The following is a 17,122-nucleotide window of genomic DNA, read 5'->3' as shown; positions in this document are numbered from 1 at the left end:
AGCAGATGCAAAACATGGGCATTGCCTCCCCTATGCCTTATGAGTCTATTCCCTATGGTGCACATCCTCCTCCTCCTCCATTCATTGCCTATCCCCAGGGGTACCCCATCCACTCTTTTATGGATCCCACAAATCCAAATGCTGGAAAGGTGCTATTGCCCACTCCACCTCTGGACGCTATGCCATCTCCAAACAGCTTTGATCCTTCCCAGGGGATGGTGGTTAATCCTAGTCTCATGCCATCCCAGCCGGTTCCTGTGGTGCAACATATAGTAGGCCCCATGGAAGTTCCTACTCAACAGTATGTCCCCCAGGGTGAAACAATGGTCCCTCAGGAAACAAATTTGGCTGTTCTTCCAGTGCCTGCACCTACCCCAGTGCCTCCTCAGAACTATGGAGTGTGGGACCCCAATCAGCAGGCAATGCCATTGCCACCACCCCAACAACAATCCCATTATCCACCTGCACCTTCACAGGCGGCTATTTACTACCAAGGACAGACTTGCCAGCCCATGTATGGTGTGCCAGCAGCCTATGCACAGCCTCCCCCACCTGTTGTACCGGTAAGGATTGTCATTTCATTGTGCTGCACATGCTGTATGTATATAGTGGCATTCTTCTCACTTGTCCTCATCAGTCAGATAATCTGATCATTTGGCACCACATGTTGGATAATTTGGTTAAAAAGTATGAAACTGTGTATGTCTGCCTAGAGTGGAGCTAGAAGACGTGATAGGGATCTGCATTTATATCATAAACTGAAATATGTGGTTTCTTTTCTCCTACAGACCTATACACAGGCAGGCTTGTCATACATCACAGGCCAGCAGATCTATGCCCCTCACCCACCTGGCATAGTATTGCAGCAGGGTCCTGCACTGGCTACCATTGTGGCTCCTGGACAGCCTCCAATGCAGCAGGTTGGTGACATTTTGCTAAACTGTTGTACCCCCCCCCCCCTTTATCTGTGTAATGTGTAGTGACAACAGAATACACTAGTGACCTGCCCTACACTTACTTGTTTCCACATCTCCGGCGGCATCTGTTTGGGTGCCCATAGGGCCTCTTGCATGATCAGCACCTCTCTGTCTGGTTTCCAGCCCCTTACAAGTGAATTCTCTTTTTGTGTCCCCTTGACTACCTCTCCAGTGGTAGCATCTCACACCTACCTGTTTTATTCTCTCCTCCCTCTCCATAGCCTGAGATGGGAATGGCACCAAGCAATGTCCTGGACCTTCCTCCACCGTCACCCCCCAAACCCAAAACCATTGTTCTTCCTTCTGGCTGGAAGACTGCCCGGGATCCTGAGGGCAAAATCTATTATTACCATGTAATAACAAGGTGAGTTTTTGCTGTCTGTTCCTTTGATGTGTAGAGAGAATTGTCATTGATAGGTGAGTATATGGTAACTTAAACAATATTTGGGACGGTAACCACAGCAACCTGTTAGTAGTTGGCTTTCATTAAAGGGGAACTGTCTTGAAAATAAAAAGTTAGTATATGCTTCATCATACTGAAATAAGAAACTTTCTAAATGCAATAAATTAAATATTCTGCATCATTTCTGAATTAAAAAAAATAAAAAAAAGTTTATCTTCACTATTCCTCTCACAGCTTCTGTTTCTCTTCATTCAGCAGTTGGGTTTCAGATATTCATTGACAGTTAGATCCAATATATCATAGGGGGGCTCCCTTTCCTAGCAGATAAATTAGAGCTCACTCAATTAACGGATTCCAGTACAAACAAAATCTAACAAAATAACTGCCTTTTGCACAAATTCTGCATGTAGAGAGACAGGATTTCTGGTGATTTCAATAGTCACATGGTTACTTTAGAGTGATCCCTTATACAGCCCTCCTGTAAGATATATTGGATCTAACTGTCAATGATTATCTGACACCCAACGGCTGCATGAAGAGAAAACAGATGTTGAGAGAGGAATAGTGAATATAAACTTGATTATTTCAGAAACCGTACAGAGTATGTAATTGATTGTATTTAGAAAGTTTCTTATTTTAGTATGCAGAAGCTTATATAAAATTTTCATTTTTGGGAAAGTTCCCCTTTAACCACAGCAACCTGTTAGTAGCTGGCTTTCATTAATATGTGTTTGTGCTAATTATTAACTGGTTGCAATGCGTTCCTGCACTGACCACCCTTTGTAGCTGTTGCTAGGGAACTATTCTTGCCCTTTGTGCTGGATTAATATGCCAGGGACCTGGGCTAATTGTAATCTCATTCATCCTGCACTCGTATCTGACTGTATAGTGACTAGATTTCTAATAACGGTCCCTACCAGAGAACTACAGCTCATCTTATGGCCTTGCTGCATTCCAGATGCCCACTGATACCAATTATATTCATATGATTGTGTTTTATTTCTCTCCAAGACAAACCCAGTGGGACCCGCCTGCCTGGGACAGCCCAGGGGATGATGTAGCCGGCTTAGAACATGAAGCAGAAATGGACCTTGGAACCCCGACTTATGATGAGAATCCAATGAAGGTGAGTTGTTTGTACTGCAGGAAGTGTTATGGTAGTGCATTTGATTTGTAATGAAAAGGAAATAAATGAATTACAGTTTGAAATGAGGAAGTGAATCTTGGGAGGAAAAACCTCATAGATTTATTTGCTCGTCAATTCATAAACCACAGATTGCAGTTCTGGTTCCTCCAGTGAACCCAGAGAAGCAGTTCATTGAGGAATTGAAAGGACAGACAGCTGCAGTGGCCTTTGAGAATAACAAAAATAGTGATAGGAATGCAAGCAAGATGGGAGGCTGCCTATGGAGAATTCTTTTCCAGCTACACCAGGGAACAATGATGGCTACTCCTGTTCATGGGCTCCTAGCAGTCCAAAAATTCAAAGATATATTTCCAGTCAATTCTCAAAGTTAAAAAATCACTTTTTATTCATCATAAATATTAAAAAAGTAGGCATACAGACCAATCGATACTCCGCGCAGTCCAACCACATTATGATGTAGCTGTTGAATGTCATGAGTATCTTGGGTGTTGGTAGGAACTTTTTATTGGGAAGCACCCATCTATTCTTTATTCATGGCATCAGATGTCCATCGGGTGATTGATGTTAATGCAGCTGCTGGCTAAAGACCAGAGGGGGAGCTGTAAGTGGGGCACAATGGTTACAGTTAGGGAACATGGAGGCATTGCTTTAATACATGTGGACCTCTATAAGGATTGACTAACATTATAGAGAAATAGCAGGGAATCTTTTTTTTTTTTTTTTTCCCCCCATATAAATACACACCCCTTTAGACTAGAGGAAAATAACTTTCCTTTAAAGGAACAGCATAGGGGGTTCTTCACAGTGAGGTTGGGGAATGCCCTGCAGGATGATGATGTGATGCTGATTCTGTTAATTCCTTTAAAGGAACAGTTACACCAATTAATGAAAATATAACGTACTGTTACCCTGCACTGGTAAAACTGATGTGTTTGCTTCAGAAACGCTACTATAGTTCATATAAACAAGCTGCTGAGTTGCAATGGCGGAAACTGAAAAAAGACAATATGGCACAGGTTAAATAGTGGATAACAGATAACATTAAGTTCTGCAGAGCTTATCTGCTGTGTAACCTGAGCCGTTTCTCCTTTAAATGGCTGCCCCCATTGCTACACAGCAGCTTATTTATATAAACTATAGTAGTGTTTCTAAAGCAAACCCATCAGTTGTATCAGTGCAGGGCAACACTGCATTATATTTTTATTACTTTAAAACGCTTGGGCTTGGATGATTTATTGGACAAGCAGAATACCCAAGGCTATTGCGATACTAAAATCTACAATTAGTATAGATATTGGAATATATCATTTATGTGAGGGTATGGAGGGGTAGATGTGAGTGTGTATGTACACTGGGTTTCATTTGGAGGGGAAACTTTTTTTATTTTGCCCTTCCGACATGATAGTCACACTTATAGGCAGCTGGACTGGGTGACAAATCTCCAGGAATCCGTTTATGGCATTTCCTTTTTTTAGTGTTACTGGCCCTTTAATATAAATGTAGGACACTCTTGTCTTCCCTTTTTCTTCTTTATTTCTTCTCTAGTATTTCTCTGCCTCATGTGAAATTGGGATTAATCCTATAAAAGTGTACGCTGCTCGGGACACGTGTAGAAAGCACTTGTTGGATAGCTTCACCACGCCACTCCGTGTATCACGTGAATTATAGGGCGAGCAAACCTCAAGCCAGTGTATAATTATAGAGGGTGATAGGCAGCCACAGAGACAAGGTTTCAGGCCTGGGAGAAGCAAATACTGAATCAGCAGAGGGCCTGTGGCTAGTGAGGTCTGGGGACCAGATCCATATGGCGTCTTTATGGGCTCTAAGCTGCCAGAGGAAGCCAGCCAGTCCCATAAGTGGAGTATGTGTGAGTCTGCTGATATCAGCTTCTTTGTGTTGTGTTTCTGTGGCAGTGGGAGCTACTGACACTTGCTTTGCCGAAAAGGACATTTTACTGGACAACCGGCTGAGAGAGTTGCTCTGCAATAGGAGTTTTTGAGGGGTTTATGTAATTCATAAAATAACCTCAGCCATAATGGACCCACAATCTCAAGCTTGTTTTGTAGCTACAAATGGTTTTGTTGGAGGAAGAGGGGACAGCCTTAAAGGAGAACTAAACTCTAAAAGGGAATATGGCTAAAAATTCCAAATTTTATATATTGAACGTATTGCACCAGCCTAAAGTTTCAGCTTGTCAGTAGCAGCAATGAACCAGGACTTCAAACTTGTCACAGGGGGTCACCATCTTGGAAAGTGTCTGTCACATGCTCAGTGGGCTCTGATTGGCTGTTGAGAAGCTAAGCCTAGGGGTTGTCACTAATTATTAGGTTGGTCTGTAATTAGGTTGGTCTGTAATATAAGCTGATGCTACAGGGCTGACTTACATTCTGATGCTAATTGCACTGGTTTCTGTGCTGCCATGTAGTAATTATCTGTATAAATTACTAATTAATTCTTATATTGTGACATTTCTATACTATGTCTACTGTATATTGTGAGTGGGTCCCTAAGCTCAGTAAGTGACAGCAGCACAGAGCATGTGCAGTGAATCAGCAGAAAAGAAGATGGGGAGCTACTGGGGCATCTTTGGAGACATAAATCTTTACTGCTAAAGGGCTGTGGTTGCCTTGGGCTGGTACAGAAGCACAAAACATCATGTACAACATTTCTAGCCTACATCTTTAGTTAGGCTTTAGTTCTCCTTTTAACTGGCAGGGGGTCTGCTGTAAGATGCATAGACACCATTTATTAGGTCTGTTTTGTCATCTGTGTACTCGTAAATCTCAGTCCAGACCTTGAGAGGGTGCACAGGTATGACTTGTTCCCTTATCCATTAAGCTGGCCATACATGGGCCAATAAAAGCTGCCAACCTGGCCCCTCCAGACTTAGATGGCAAGTTATTGACTACAAACATACTAAGAAAGGATTTAAGCAATGCACATTTCCTTGGCCCATGTATGGGGGCACTCATTACTGGCTTCCCAACTCATCTCCTTATTGATGTGGTCCCATCAGCGTGTCCTGTACCCCCCAAGTAAGACCCAGTTTGCCAAATGAGCAAATTTCTACTAATATGGATAACTTGAGAGGAAAAATGCCGTTTTCTCCAATCCCCAGGTGTAAGAATGCACCTTATTTTCCTCCATGCTGCACAGACGACGATGTGGATCTTACACCCTAGCTACTTACATTAGCACTGTTGCCCAACATGATCCAGCACCCAGCAGAGACGTGCAGCACTGCTCCCTGTTTTGTTTTAAGGATCTCCTTTGTGCTCAGACCCTTCTCCATTCTCATGCCCAACACTCAACTGAACTGGTCTCTAGATTGGGGCTAATTATAACCAAGCCTCTAACTTTTCCACTCATTATGGAACACACAGGAGCATCGAGACCCAATAAAAAGTATAGTTAAAGTAACTTTCCCTGGAGCTGTCACAAGCCACTTCCCCAATTAGCCTGGGCACTAATTAAATGGAGGCAGAGAAATGAGCAGAATCCATTAGAATAAAAAATAAATCCATGAGATGGGAGAATGGAGCCTTTGAGAAGAAGGAATTACAGCCCGCGCTTGGGTTTAATATAGAAATTATGAGGCCAATTAGGAGAGGGAAATATTTACCCTGAAAATACAGTTTATTATTGTGTTACTGCATGACCCCACACCATATGTGTAATCATCTACAGTTTTATTCCGGGGTGTTGTGAAAGCTGTTTTCTATATACTCGGGCCCCCTCCCTCCAAATTCCTTGCACAAAACTCAGTTTCCCTACACAGAAGCTGCACTGAATTTTCATTTCTCTGCTTTTTTTAATGTTTAAAAGAGAAATCAGCCATGTATGGGTCATACCAATGACTTCTGATGAGCAGTAGAGTAAGAGATGATGGTTTCAAAGTAGTCTTAAGTTCAGCAACTGCAGGGATACCACTTACTGGTAGGCAGATCCCAACATGCTGATGTCCAGTTTGCCTCAAAATTGCCTTTATGTTGGCAAACATCAGCTGCCAGTTTGTTTTGACTGGGTCCATTCCTCTTAGGCACTGGGTACCCCAAGACTCAGCTCCCATTCCTCGCAGTGAAGGGCAGCCTCTTTGTATGTCAAGTGGAGGCTCAAAACATATCTCTATGGTGTAGAAGCCTATCTGTAGGCGGGAGATATTTGGGGAACCCTTCCTATAGCAACATTAGTGAACTTAGTAGTCTCTTGTTTGGCCCCTTATACTGTATCCAGAATACACGAGGTGGTTCAGCACAGGAATTGAGGGCTTCTTAGTCTTCTATCTATAGAGCGATTACTGATGTTGAGTCTTGTCATAGCCATTGTGATTTGTTGTCATCTTCAGGCCAAGGTGAAGTTGTTCCTACCAAAAGCCCAATAATCTGGCCAAGAAGTCTCATGCACAGGAAGCTCTTAAGGAAGGGATCCCTAACCTTTTTCACTCATTAGCAACATTCAAATGTAAGAATGGTTGGAGAGCAAAATAAGCATGAAAATAGTTCCTGAGGTTGCCAACGAAGGGCTGTGATTGGCAATTTGGTAGCCCCCTATGTGGACTTGCAGCCTACAGGAGGTTCTGTTTGGCAGTACATCTGTTTTTTATACAACCAAAACTTGCCTGCAAGCCTGTAATTCAAAAATAAGCAGCTGCTTTGAGGCCACTGGGAGCAACATCCAAGGGGTTGGGGAGCAACATGTTACTCACGAGCTACTGGTTAGGGATCACTGTCTTAAGGTAACTAAGCTGGCTGTTGTGTGGGCTCCAAGCTGAAAACTGTGTGAGCTCAAAACAGGGAGTGATGGCAGCTGTCTCTATTATTGGTCTCTTTAAACCAAAAAATGCAGTGCAGCCCTAATAAACGAGTGGTGCCTTTTGGTGACACTTGTGATATGTGCTGTGCCCCAACCTGCAGCTGCCGTCCCTGCTGAGTGCATTTGTTATGGCACGTGTGCTCAGGGACAGGAGCCCTTTTTATAAGGGCAGGATATTGGTGACAAACTTGTCATTATTCCTTAAAGGGATCCTGTCATCGGAAAACGTGAATGCACCAGTTAATAGTGCTACTCCAGCAGACTTTTGCACTGAAATCCATTTCTCAAAAGAGCAAACAGGGTTTTTTATATTCAATTTTGAAATCTGACATGGGGCTAGACATATTGTCAATTTCCCAGCTGCCCCTGGTCATGTGACTTGTGCCTGCACTTTAGGAGAGAAATGCTTTCTGGCAGGCTGCTGTTTTTCCTTCTCAATGTAACTGAATGTGTCTCAGTGGGACATGGGTTTTTACTAATGAGTGCTGTTCTTAGATCTACCAGGCAGCTGTTATCTTGTGTTAGGGAGCTGTTATCTGGTTACCTTCCCATTGTTCTTTTGTTTGGCTGCTGGGGGGGAAAAGGGAGGGGGGTGATATCACTCCAACTTGCAGTACAGCAGTAAAGAGTGATTGAAGTTTATTAGAGCACAAGTCACATGACTGGGGGCAGCTGGGAAATTGACAATATGTCTAGCCCCATGTCAGATTTCAAAATTAAATATAAAAATATCAGTTTGCTATATTGAGAAATGGATTTTAGAGCAGAATTCTACTGGAGCAGCACTATTAACTGATTCATTTTGAATTTTTTTTTTCCCATGACAGTATCCCTTTAACAAGTATACAGAATAGAGAGAAATGCTACATGATGGCAGCCTGGCTAGCTGAGGTTGCTGGGAGTTGTACAGAGACAGAAGGAAATTCACATGTTGGTTGTGTTTATTGAAATGAAAAAACATTTCGTTCAAATGGGAGGGATATTTGGAAAGCAAAAGGAAGGGACACATGCAGATCTGTTTATAAATGGGTGTATAGCACAGCTGCCTATAAGTAAAATTTAAATGAAATATAAACCCAAAAATAAAATGTTGCCTAATGAAAGAAAATGTTCTTCTAAGCAAGTTCTCAATATCCATTCATTCCTCATTGTCACTGGGTATAAAGTTGTGAGTAAATCTCATTACTATAGAAATCAGTGTGTGCGGCCATTTCTGCTGATTCCACCCTGTTTCATTCTTATTCACAGGCCTGTCAATCAGCTGCTTCTGTTACATTGTATCAAATGACACCAGGGCGATACCGGGTACACACTGCTTTCTATTACGTTTACTCACAACTTTATACAACGAGAGACTGACCATTGCTTAGAATTTGTTTTTCTTTTATTAGGCAACATTTTATGTTTGGGTTTATATTCCCCTTTAAATCTGTGTGCTATACTCATACGCCCAAGAAGATTTGCGTCGTCTTTCAGGAGATGTGGGTTTGGTTGCGCTGCTAGTGGAATTTACTCCCCAGTCCTGTGGATTTGGAATTGGGATGGCTGGAGCAGGCGGAGCACTTATCGTGTAACCGTGTCCTGTTTTATGGCCGCTGTAAAACACTACTCAGCGGAGAAGCGAAGATCAGGCCGTGTGCCCCCCATGATTACCAGTAATATGATAAGCACACTGTGTGCCTGGAGATTAAGGGTTTAGTGCACGGCAGACAAGGAGTCTATAAATTCTGTGACCCACGGATCTGCCCAAAGATTTCTTTCAATGATGCCAAAAATGTATTGCTTAAAGGAAAACTTAACCCCCAAAAATGAATATTAAAGCAACAGTTTATATCATATTAAGGGGCATATTACAGAATCTTACCAAACTGGTATATATATTTAAGTAAATATTGCTCTTTTACATCTCTTGCCTTGAACCACCATTTTGTGCTGTTCTGTGTGCTGCTTCAGAGATCACCTGACCAGAAATACTGCAGCTCTAACTGTAACAGGAAGAGATCACCTGACCAGAAATACTGCAGCTCTAACTGTAACAGGAGGAAGTGTGGAAGCAAAAGACACAACTGTTAATTGGCTCATGTGACCTAACATGTATGGTTTGTGTGCACTGTGAATTGTACAATCCCACGGGGCAAAGGCAATTTTCTGTTTATAATGGCACTTACTACTAAAAAAGTATATCATTTATAAAAATGGTTTATGTGCATGAAGCAGGTTTTTAGATATGAGCTGCTTTATTAAATATGTTTCTCATATGTTCTGGGGGACACAGGAACCATGGTGTTAAATCCCATCAGGAGGCAGGACACAGAAGAGAAGAGGAGGGATCCTCCCCTCTATATAGCTTCGCTCCAGCTTACTCAGTTTTTTTATGTGTCCTTGCAACGTCAGGATGTCCTGGACAAGGCTCCCATCACAAGGATATGTCGGTCTAGGATTAGCTTGGGCACCCAGGGAAATACCAGAGTCAGTCTTACTGCACTCGCTGAGTTACCCCCCTCTGCGGGATCCTCACCAACACAGGATAACCCAGATCCACTATCTAACGGGCAATCGGTGAGGTAAGCATATAGAGCGTGAGGTTTTCCTCTAACGGATGCAAACAGGTACAGCAGTTCACCTTCCGAGGGAAGACCTACTCTACTAGGCAGAGCCGGGCGAGAATACTGGAAAGTTAGGCGAAGGTAGTGGGCCGGCGCTTATACAGGAACTGCTGGTAAGGAACCGGTATTTGGGGGCGGGACGTCTAATGCGTTTTCCTGCCTCATTCTGTTTATGATCTGTTCTGGGAGCCATTTTTTCTGCAGCGTGCACCAGCGGCTCACTACCCTCCCATACTTCCAGGCACAGAGGTTCTGCGCTCAACTTGTCAGCAGCATCCGCAGCACCCTCCTCTCTATTGGCCTTCCTCCACTCCAGGTATTGGGGATCCAGTGTGGGAGCGCTCACCATCGGGTAGCATCACACGCCCACTCTCCTAAGAGTATCATGGCTGAGGGGACAGGAGATGCCATATTTACTAGGTCGAGGAAGCAGGCAACCAAGGTCAGTTTCTTGGCATGCGCTCAATGCAAAACAAAATTTAAGTGTGGCCAAATGGGCTCGCTTTGCTCCTCCTGCACACCTGCTAGGCAGATGGAACATACAGTCCCCACACCCAATGCAGAGCCTGCAACAGCAGCCTTGGATGGGCATGTAACAGCAGCATCCAGTGCTGGCCTAGTAACAGTTAGGGTTCATGAGACACCAGCTTGGGCCGGCTCTCTTTCCCAGTCACTGGCCTCCCTTCAAGGAATTCCACTTCTGGCAGCATCACTAGACAAGATACTAGATAGGCTTGCTGGCCCAGCTTCTCCTAAGAGACCACTGAAGCGAAAAGCGTCGGGATCTTCTGATCTTCCTGGGCATTCCTCTCCCGCAGCACACGCATCCCCTGACTCCTCGGATGAGGAATCCCTTAGTGAAGGGGAACTATCCCCCTCCGATAACGAAGGTGATCAGTCCAGCATCTCTCCAGACCATTCCACAAAGATAGATGCCCTTATTGTGGCAGTCATTGGGGTGCTCAAAATTGAGGAAGCCCCTTCACAGGGCAAGAAGTCCAGAGGTATGTTTCACAGACACTCTGAACGTTCAGTGTTTTTTCCCGCCCATGATCAATTGCAAGGTATTGTCCAAGATGAATGGGATGCCTTTCCCTAAGGAAGCATTAGAAAAATGGAGCACACCTCCTCTAGTGGATGCTCCTGTGTCTTGCCTTTCAAAGCCAACCGCGCTTCCCGTTCCTGACGCATAAACCTTTAAAGATGCCACTGACAAAAAACTTGAAGGTGTTCTGAAGGCTCAACCTTTAGACCCATTCTAGCCTCGGCTTGGGTCAGTAGTGCAATGGAAGCATGGTCAGATATGCTCCTCTCCGGCATCAGAGAAGACCTGCCCACTGAGGAGCTTGAATCTATTGCCATCAGAATTCAGGAGGCTAGCTCCATCCTTTGTGATGCATCGTTAAACTCTCTGAAGATTGTAGCGCGAACCTCCGCATTGTCTGTATCTGCCTGACGCACCCTTTGGCTCTGCCTGTGGTCTGCTGATTTAAGCTCTAAGAAGTCTCACGGTCCTTCCCTTCAAGGGATCGCAGCTATTCGGCGAGGAGCTGGAGAAATTTATCTCCCAGGCAACTGGGGGCAAGAGCACACTGCTACCTCAGACAAGACCCAAGGGTGTTTCTCAGAGACGTTCACGTCCCTTTCGTGGCTGAGGATTTCATTCTTCCAGAGGTTCGTCCCCACCCAGACAATTTTTCTCTAGGGGCCGTTACACTTCAAGAGGAAAACAGACCTGGCAAACCTGGAAGACAAACCGACATCGGCATGACTGGACGGCTCAGTCACAGCCAGAACTCCCAGTGGAGGGAAATTGAGACACTTTGCAGAACAATGGGCACGAGACGTAGACTTTCAATGGGCAGTCAAGTCCCGTAACAACCGGCTACCGTCTCGAGTTCCGAAAACTACCGCCCTGGAGATTCTTCATATCCAGGGTTTCTCTGGACCCTCAAAAAGGACTGGCCTTTCTTTCCATCGTCGACGATTTGGTAGGTTCAGGCGTGGTCGTACCCGTACCGCCTTCCCAAATGTTCAAAGGCTTCTACTCAAACCTGTTTGTGGTACCCAAAAAGAATGGGTCATACCGACCAGTCATAGGGCTAAAGCACCTCAACCGATGGATTACCTATCGTCGTTTCAAGATGGAATAAGTCAGATCAGTTATACGGGCCATGGAGCCAGGAGAGCTCCTAGCTTCCCTGGATGTCAAGGACGCCTATCTGCACATCCCAATATTCCCTCCACACCAACAATTCCTCCGCTTTGCCTTCCAGGAGCACCATTTCCAGTTTGTGGCACTACCGTTCGGCCTGTCATCAGCCCCCAGTATTTTCACCAAGACTGGCATCCATGGCAGCCATCTTCCACGTCCAAGGGGTATCTATTACTCCATACTTGGACGATCTTCTCTTCAAGGCTCGGTCGGCTCAACTGGCAGAGGAGTTCTTGCACCTCTCGATCCGGACTCTCAAACAGTTCGGCTGGACGATCAACAGAGACAAGTCTTGTCTGACACCGTTGCAGCGAATGGCCTTTCTAGGACTGGTCAGTCATTGTGGACAACCAGATCTGGACCTCACGGATTCCCATCACAACAGGAAAGTAGACCACTTCATCGCACGGACAGGAGACCCTCCAGCAGTAGGAGTGGACACAATGACCGCAGAATGGGAAACGTCTCTAGCCTATGTATTGCCCCCTCTCGTGATGCTTCAGCGGATTCTCAAGCGGATAAAGAAAGAACGAAGCACATTCATCATAATCTCTCCGCATTGGTCAAGAAGATCGTGGTCCACTGATCTGAACTTGGAGATTTTCATTCCTTCCTTTTGCAGCTCTCCTAAGAATGCTAAGAAGACAAGTTTCAACAAGTTAAATGTTGTTCGCACACTCCGTACCTATGTGGAGCGCACGGCTAAATTCCGGAAATCAGATTCTCTTTTCGTGGTGCCCTCTGGAAGTCGGAAGGGTCTCCCGGGCCTCCAAAGCTACTATTGCCAGATGGATCAAGGAAGCGGTCCGCAGAGCCTATATCTCCATCGAACAGCCTGTCCCTTTAGTCATTAAGGTTCATTCCACATGGGCGCTCAGCACTTCATGGGCGTGCAGAAACATGGCCTCTGCTGAGCAGGTGTGCAAGGCAGCAACGTGGTCCTCAGCCCACACTTTCACAAAATTTTACCGTTTTGATACTTATACGTCAGCCCAATCGGCTATCGGATGCAAAGTTCTTCAATCTGTTGTTTCATAAATAATAGAAGGTTCCTTGGTTACCTGTTTTCACCCTCCCTCACATGGAACAGCTTTGGTATGTCCCCATGGTTCCTGTGTCCCCCAGGACATATGAGAAAAAGGGTTTTATTACTTAGCGTTAAATCCTTTTCTCTCTAGTCCTATGGTGGACACAGGACTTCCCACCCTAAACAGGTATACCTTCTCTTCAGCCATATATAGATGTGTGTTTATTAAATTGTATACAGTTGGGTTTTTTTGTTGCTTGGTTTTTTTCTTGTTATTAACTGAGTAAGCTGGAGGCAGAGGGAAGCTATATAGAGGGAAGGATCCCTCCTCTTCTTTTCTACTGTGTCCTGCCTCCTGATGAGAGGGGATTTAACCCCCTGGTTCCTGTGTCCCCCATAGGACTAGAGAGAAAAGGATTTAACGGTAAGTAATCCCTTTTTTTTATAGAGACCTACATTGTTTGAGGGGTATAGTTTTCCTGTAATAGGCATCCTGTCGCCCTTGTTAAATTAGCTCCACTTGTGATAAGCACTGAAAACAATCCCATGATTGGCTGCTTCAATATGAGGCTTCTATTCACCCCAATAATATGACCATGCTGCACCTGTACAATATACAGTGGATTTCATACCAGCTCCACACAGAATGCTAATTGCCTAGATAATAATAATATATATATATATGTATATTTCAGTCTTCTAATAAGACCAAGACAGCGGAAGCAGACACATCGAGTGAGCTGGCGAAGAAGAGCAAAGAAGTATTCAGAAAGGAGGTAAGTGCTCAGTATTGCCATTCTATCTTCCCCTTTCTATTGGGGTACAAAGGAGTAACTACAGAGGAAACAGACCCTGTGGTTGCAGAAGGTATAGGGGCCCCATAAGGCCCAAATAATGAGCAATTTCAATCAATTGGTGCAATAGGACAACCTCTGGATATGTTTCACGCCCTAAAATGAATTTTCTGTGGGGCCCTTTAACATCTAGTTGTTGGGGAACAGCATGTGCAAGGGTTAACGCTTCCCTATATATATATGCTTGCAATCTGCAGATGTCTCAGTTCATCGTACAGTGTCTGAACCCCTACAGGAAGCCCGACTGTAAGATGGGAAGAATAAACAACACAGAGGACTTCAAGCATCTAGCACGCAAGGTAGGGCTCCTTCCTTCTAGCGCCCCCTCCTGGCACAAGCACTCACGGAGTAATGTCATATCTATCAAAGGGGCTGTTCACCTTTAAATTAATTGTTAGTAAGATGTAGAGAGGGATATTCTGAGACAGTTTGCATTTGGCTTTTATTATTTGTGGTTTTTGAGTTATTTCGTTTTTTATTCAGCAGCTCTCCAGTTTATCATTTTAGCAGTCTGGTTGCTAGGGTCCAAATTTCACTAGCAACCATGCACTGATTTGAATAAGAGACTGGAATATGAATAGGAGAGAGTCTGAATAGAAAGATGAGGAATAAAAAGTAGCAATAATAATACATTTGTATCCTTACAGAGCATTTGTTTTTTTTAGATGGGGTCCTTTTGAAAGCTGTAAAAGTCAGAATAGAAAAATCAAATAATTCATAAACTATAAAAATAGGTAATCAAGACCAATCGAAAAGTTGCTTAGAATTAGCCATTCTGTAACAGGCAGGTGAACCATCCCTTTAAAGCCTGAATTGGGACAAATTGTTTTAAAGGACAAGGAAAGTTGTAATGACCGGTTGTTTTTTCTGACAAATGAGCACAGTGGGTTTTCAACGCCATGCCGCCATCTTTAGCCATTTCCCAATGGACATTTTTGATTGGCCATGCCAGGCGTGTGCACAGTATAGCAGGAAACTAGATTTTACTGAATCTTTGTTACATTTATGTTTTTTGCTGTAGTTCCCGTTTAAGTGCCGTGTGTTTCTAGTAGCCTGTGTGTGTTTCTAGTAGCCTGTGTGTGTTTCTAGTAGCCTGTGTGTGTTTCTAGTAGCCTGCGTGTGTTTCTAGTAGCCTGCGTGTGTTTCTAGTAGCCTGCGTGTGTTTCTAGTAGCCTGCGTGTGTTTCTAGTAGCCTGCGTGTGTTTCTAGTAGCCTGCGTGTGTTTCTAGTAGCCTGCGTGTGTTTCTAATAGCCTGCGTGTGTTTCTAATAGCCTGCGTAATCACAAATATGGAGCGCTCACCTCCCAACTCGTCTCACAGTTGCTGTGCCAGGTGCTGAACCGGAAGACCCCAATCCTGTCAAAGGGTCACATCAATACTCCAAGAAATTACCAGCAGCACACTGTTAGTCTTGCATAAGTGCTCAAGTGCAGATTTATTGTGTAGCCCATAGCATATAAAGGCAACGTTTCGGACCTCCCAGGTCCTTTGTCAAGCTATCTAGAAGCCTGCGTGCGTTTGTAGTAGCCTGCATGTGTGTCATCCAAGTGCCAGTCTGAGCCTCCCCCAATAGATTTGAATATAAATCCCCCTAAAATACCCATGTGCCAGTGTTTTTCAGCTGACAGTTGGGTGGGAGAGATTAGTATTGAGTCAGTGTCGGCTTTCTCTGGTTACTATGGTGCAAAGCAATAATCCCATTTATATAAATGTGACAAAAATTAGAAAAACAGGCCTCGTCATTAGGGATGCACCGAATTCAGGATTTGGTTTGTGATTTGGCCTTTTTCAGCAGGATTTGGCCGAATCAAATCCTAATTTACATATGCAAATTAGGGCTGGGAGGGAAATCGGGTTTTTGTCACAAAACAAGGAAGTAAAAATTAGGATAGGGTTCGGTGTTCGGCTGAATCTTTAACAAACGATTCAGAGTTTGGCCTAATCCAAAATAGTGAATTAGGTGCATCCTACTTGTCATACGTTTCTAACTTCAGTAAAACAATCCCTATATAAGCCAAGTGCCTCCAATCTGCTGTGCCCTTCCTGCAACGTTGCCCCTGGAATGAGCATTGCATTATGGGATGGCCAGTGTCCCCAGCACAGGGATCAAGCTTATCCATTGGAATACTGGAGCCCCTCTGACTTCTGCTCTGTCTCCCCCACAGCTGACTCACGGGGTCATGAACAAGGAGCTGAAATACTGCAAGAACCCAGAGGACCTCGACTGTAACGAGAATGTCAGACACAAAACCAAGGAGTACATCAAGAAGTATATGCACAAGTTTGGGTCTGTTTATAAACCCAAAGAGGATATCGACATTGAGTAGCCCCCCCCCCCAGTATGAATTGACCGGTCCCAGTAGGGGGGCGGTTCTTATTTTTACAGTGTAAAATATTAACAGTAAGCCGCGGATTCCTATTGGTGCACTGCTTTTCTCTCACGTTCCTTAAACTCATTAATTTTTTTTTTTTTTTTCTTTTTAACTACAACTTGCAGTTTCCCCGTCACACTGAGGCTTCTGGGAGTTGGACAGTGCCATCTACTGGTGACTGCAGGCTTAGCATCACTACGTGGGGGGTCTCTTTCCTCTGTGTGTCTCTCCCATATACCCCCCCAGTTCCTGACTGTACAGCGCAATAAATTGTGGGCATCTTTTTTTTTTTTATTATTATTTTTGTTTCTCCTTTTTGAGAGCCTGTATTATATTTTAACATATGTGAATACGATGATATATATAAATATATATAAATTACTTTTCATCTACCATGTACTCACGGAGAACTCTGACGAAGGAGTGCTGATAAGCATGTAAATAGGATATTGCCGACAGCTCATTGTGGGGTTTGTTTTTTTGTTTGTTTTTTATAAATTCTGTCTCGATTCTTATGTTTTTCTTTCCCGGCAGTTTGTGCATCGTTCGTGAATTTTTGATTTTACTGCCTATATCGTTTTACTTTAAAATTTTTACTGAATTTTTTTATGTATAAAAGAAAAGAAAAAAAAGAGAATAAAATGAATTTGCCTACAAGGATACATGAAGGGTTACTGCAATGAATCGGGTCATTGGGTTGTGGCTGAT

General features: G+C 43.9%; 1 protein-coding gene across 8 annotated transcripts in view; it reads left to right on the top strand.

Annotated features, from left to right (window-relative positions):
* The window catches only part of setd2.L (SET domain containing 2 L homeolog), a 69,937-nt gene extending 52,861 nt beyond the window's left edge, over positions 1-17,076 (top strand). For all 8 annotated transcript variants that reach the window (XM_018267025.2, XM_018267024.2, XM_018267021.2 and 5 more), the window contains 7 exons: positions 1-563; positions 789-920; positions 1,199-1,341; positions 2,392-2,506; positions 13,883-13,963; positions 14,239-14,340; positions 16,208-17,076. The exon at positions 1-563 is cut by the window's left edge. In XM_018267025.2, the coding sequence (XP_018122514.1) occupies positions 1-563; positions 789-920; positions 1,199-1,341; positions 2,392-2,506; positions 13,883-13,963; positions 14,239-14,340; positions 16,208-16,369 (1,298 nt within the window). In that variant the 3' untranslated portion in view covers positions 16,370-17,076. The remainder of the gene's footprint in view (positions 564-788; positions 921-1,198; positions 1,342-2,391; positions 2,507-13,882; positions 13,964-14,238; positions 14,341-16,207) is intronic.
* Positions 17,077-17,122: the final 46 nt, after the last annotated feature.

The sequence above is a fragment of the Xenopus laevis genome, chromosome 6L (assembly GCF_017654675.1).
Source record: "Xenopus laevis strain J_2021 chromosome 6L, Xenopus_laevis_v10.1, whole genome shotgun sequence".
NCBI lineage: Eukaryota > Metazoa > Chordata > Amphibia > Anura > Pipidae > Xenopus > Xenopus laevis.
Note: the sequence above shows the minus strand (reverse complement) of the source record. Positions and strands in the feature narration are given on the sequence as shown.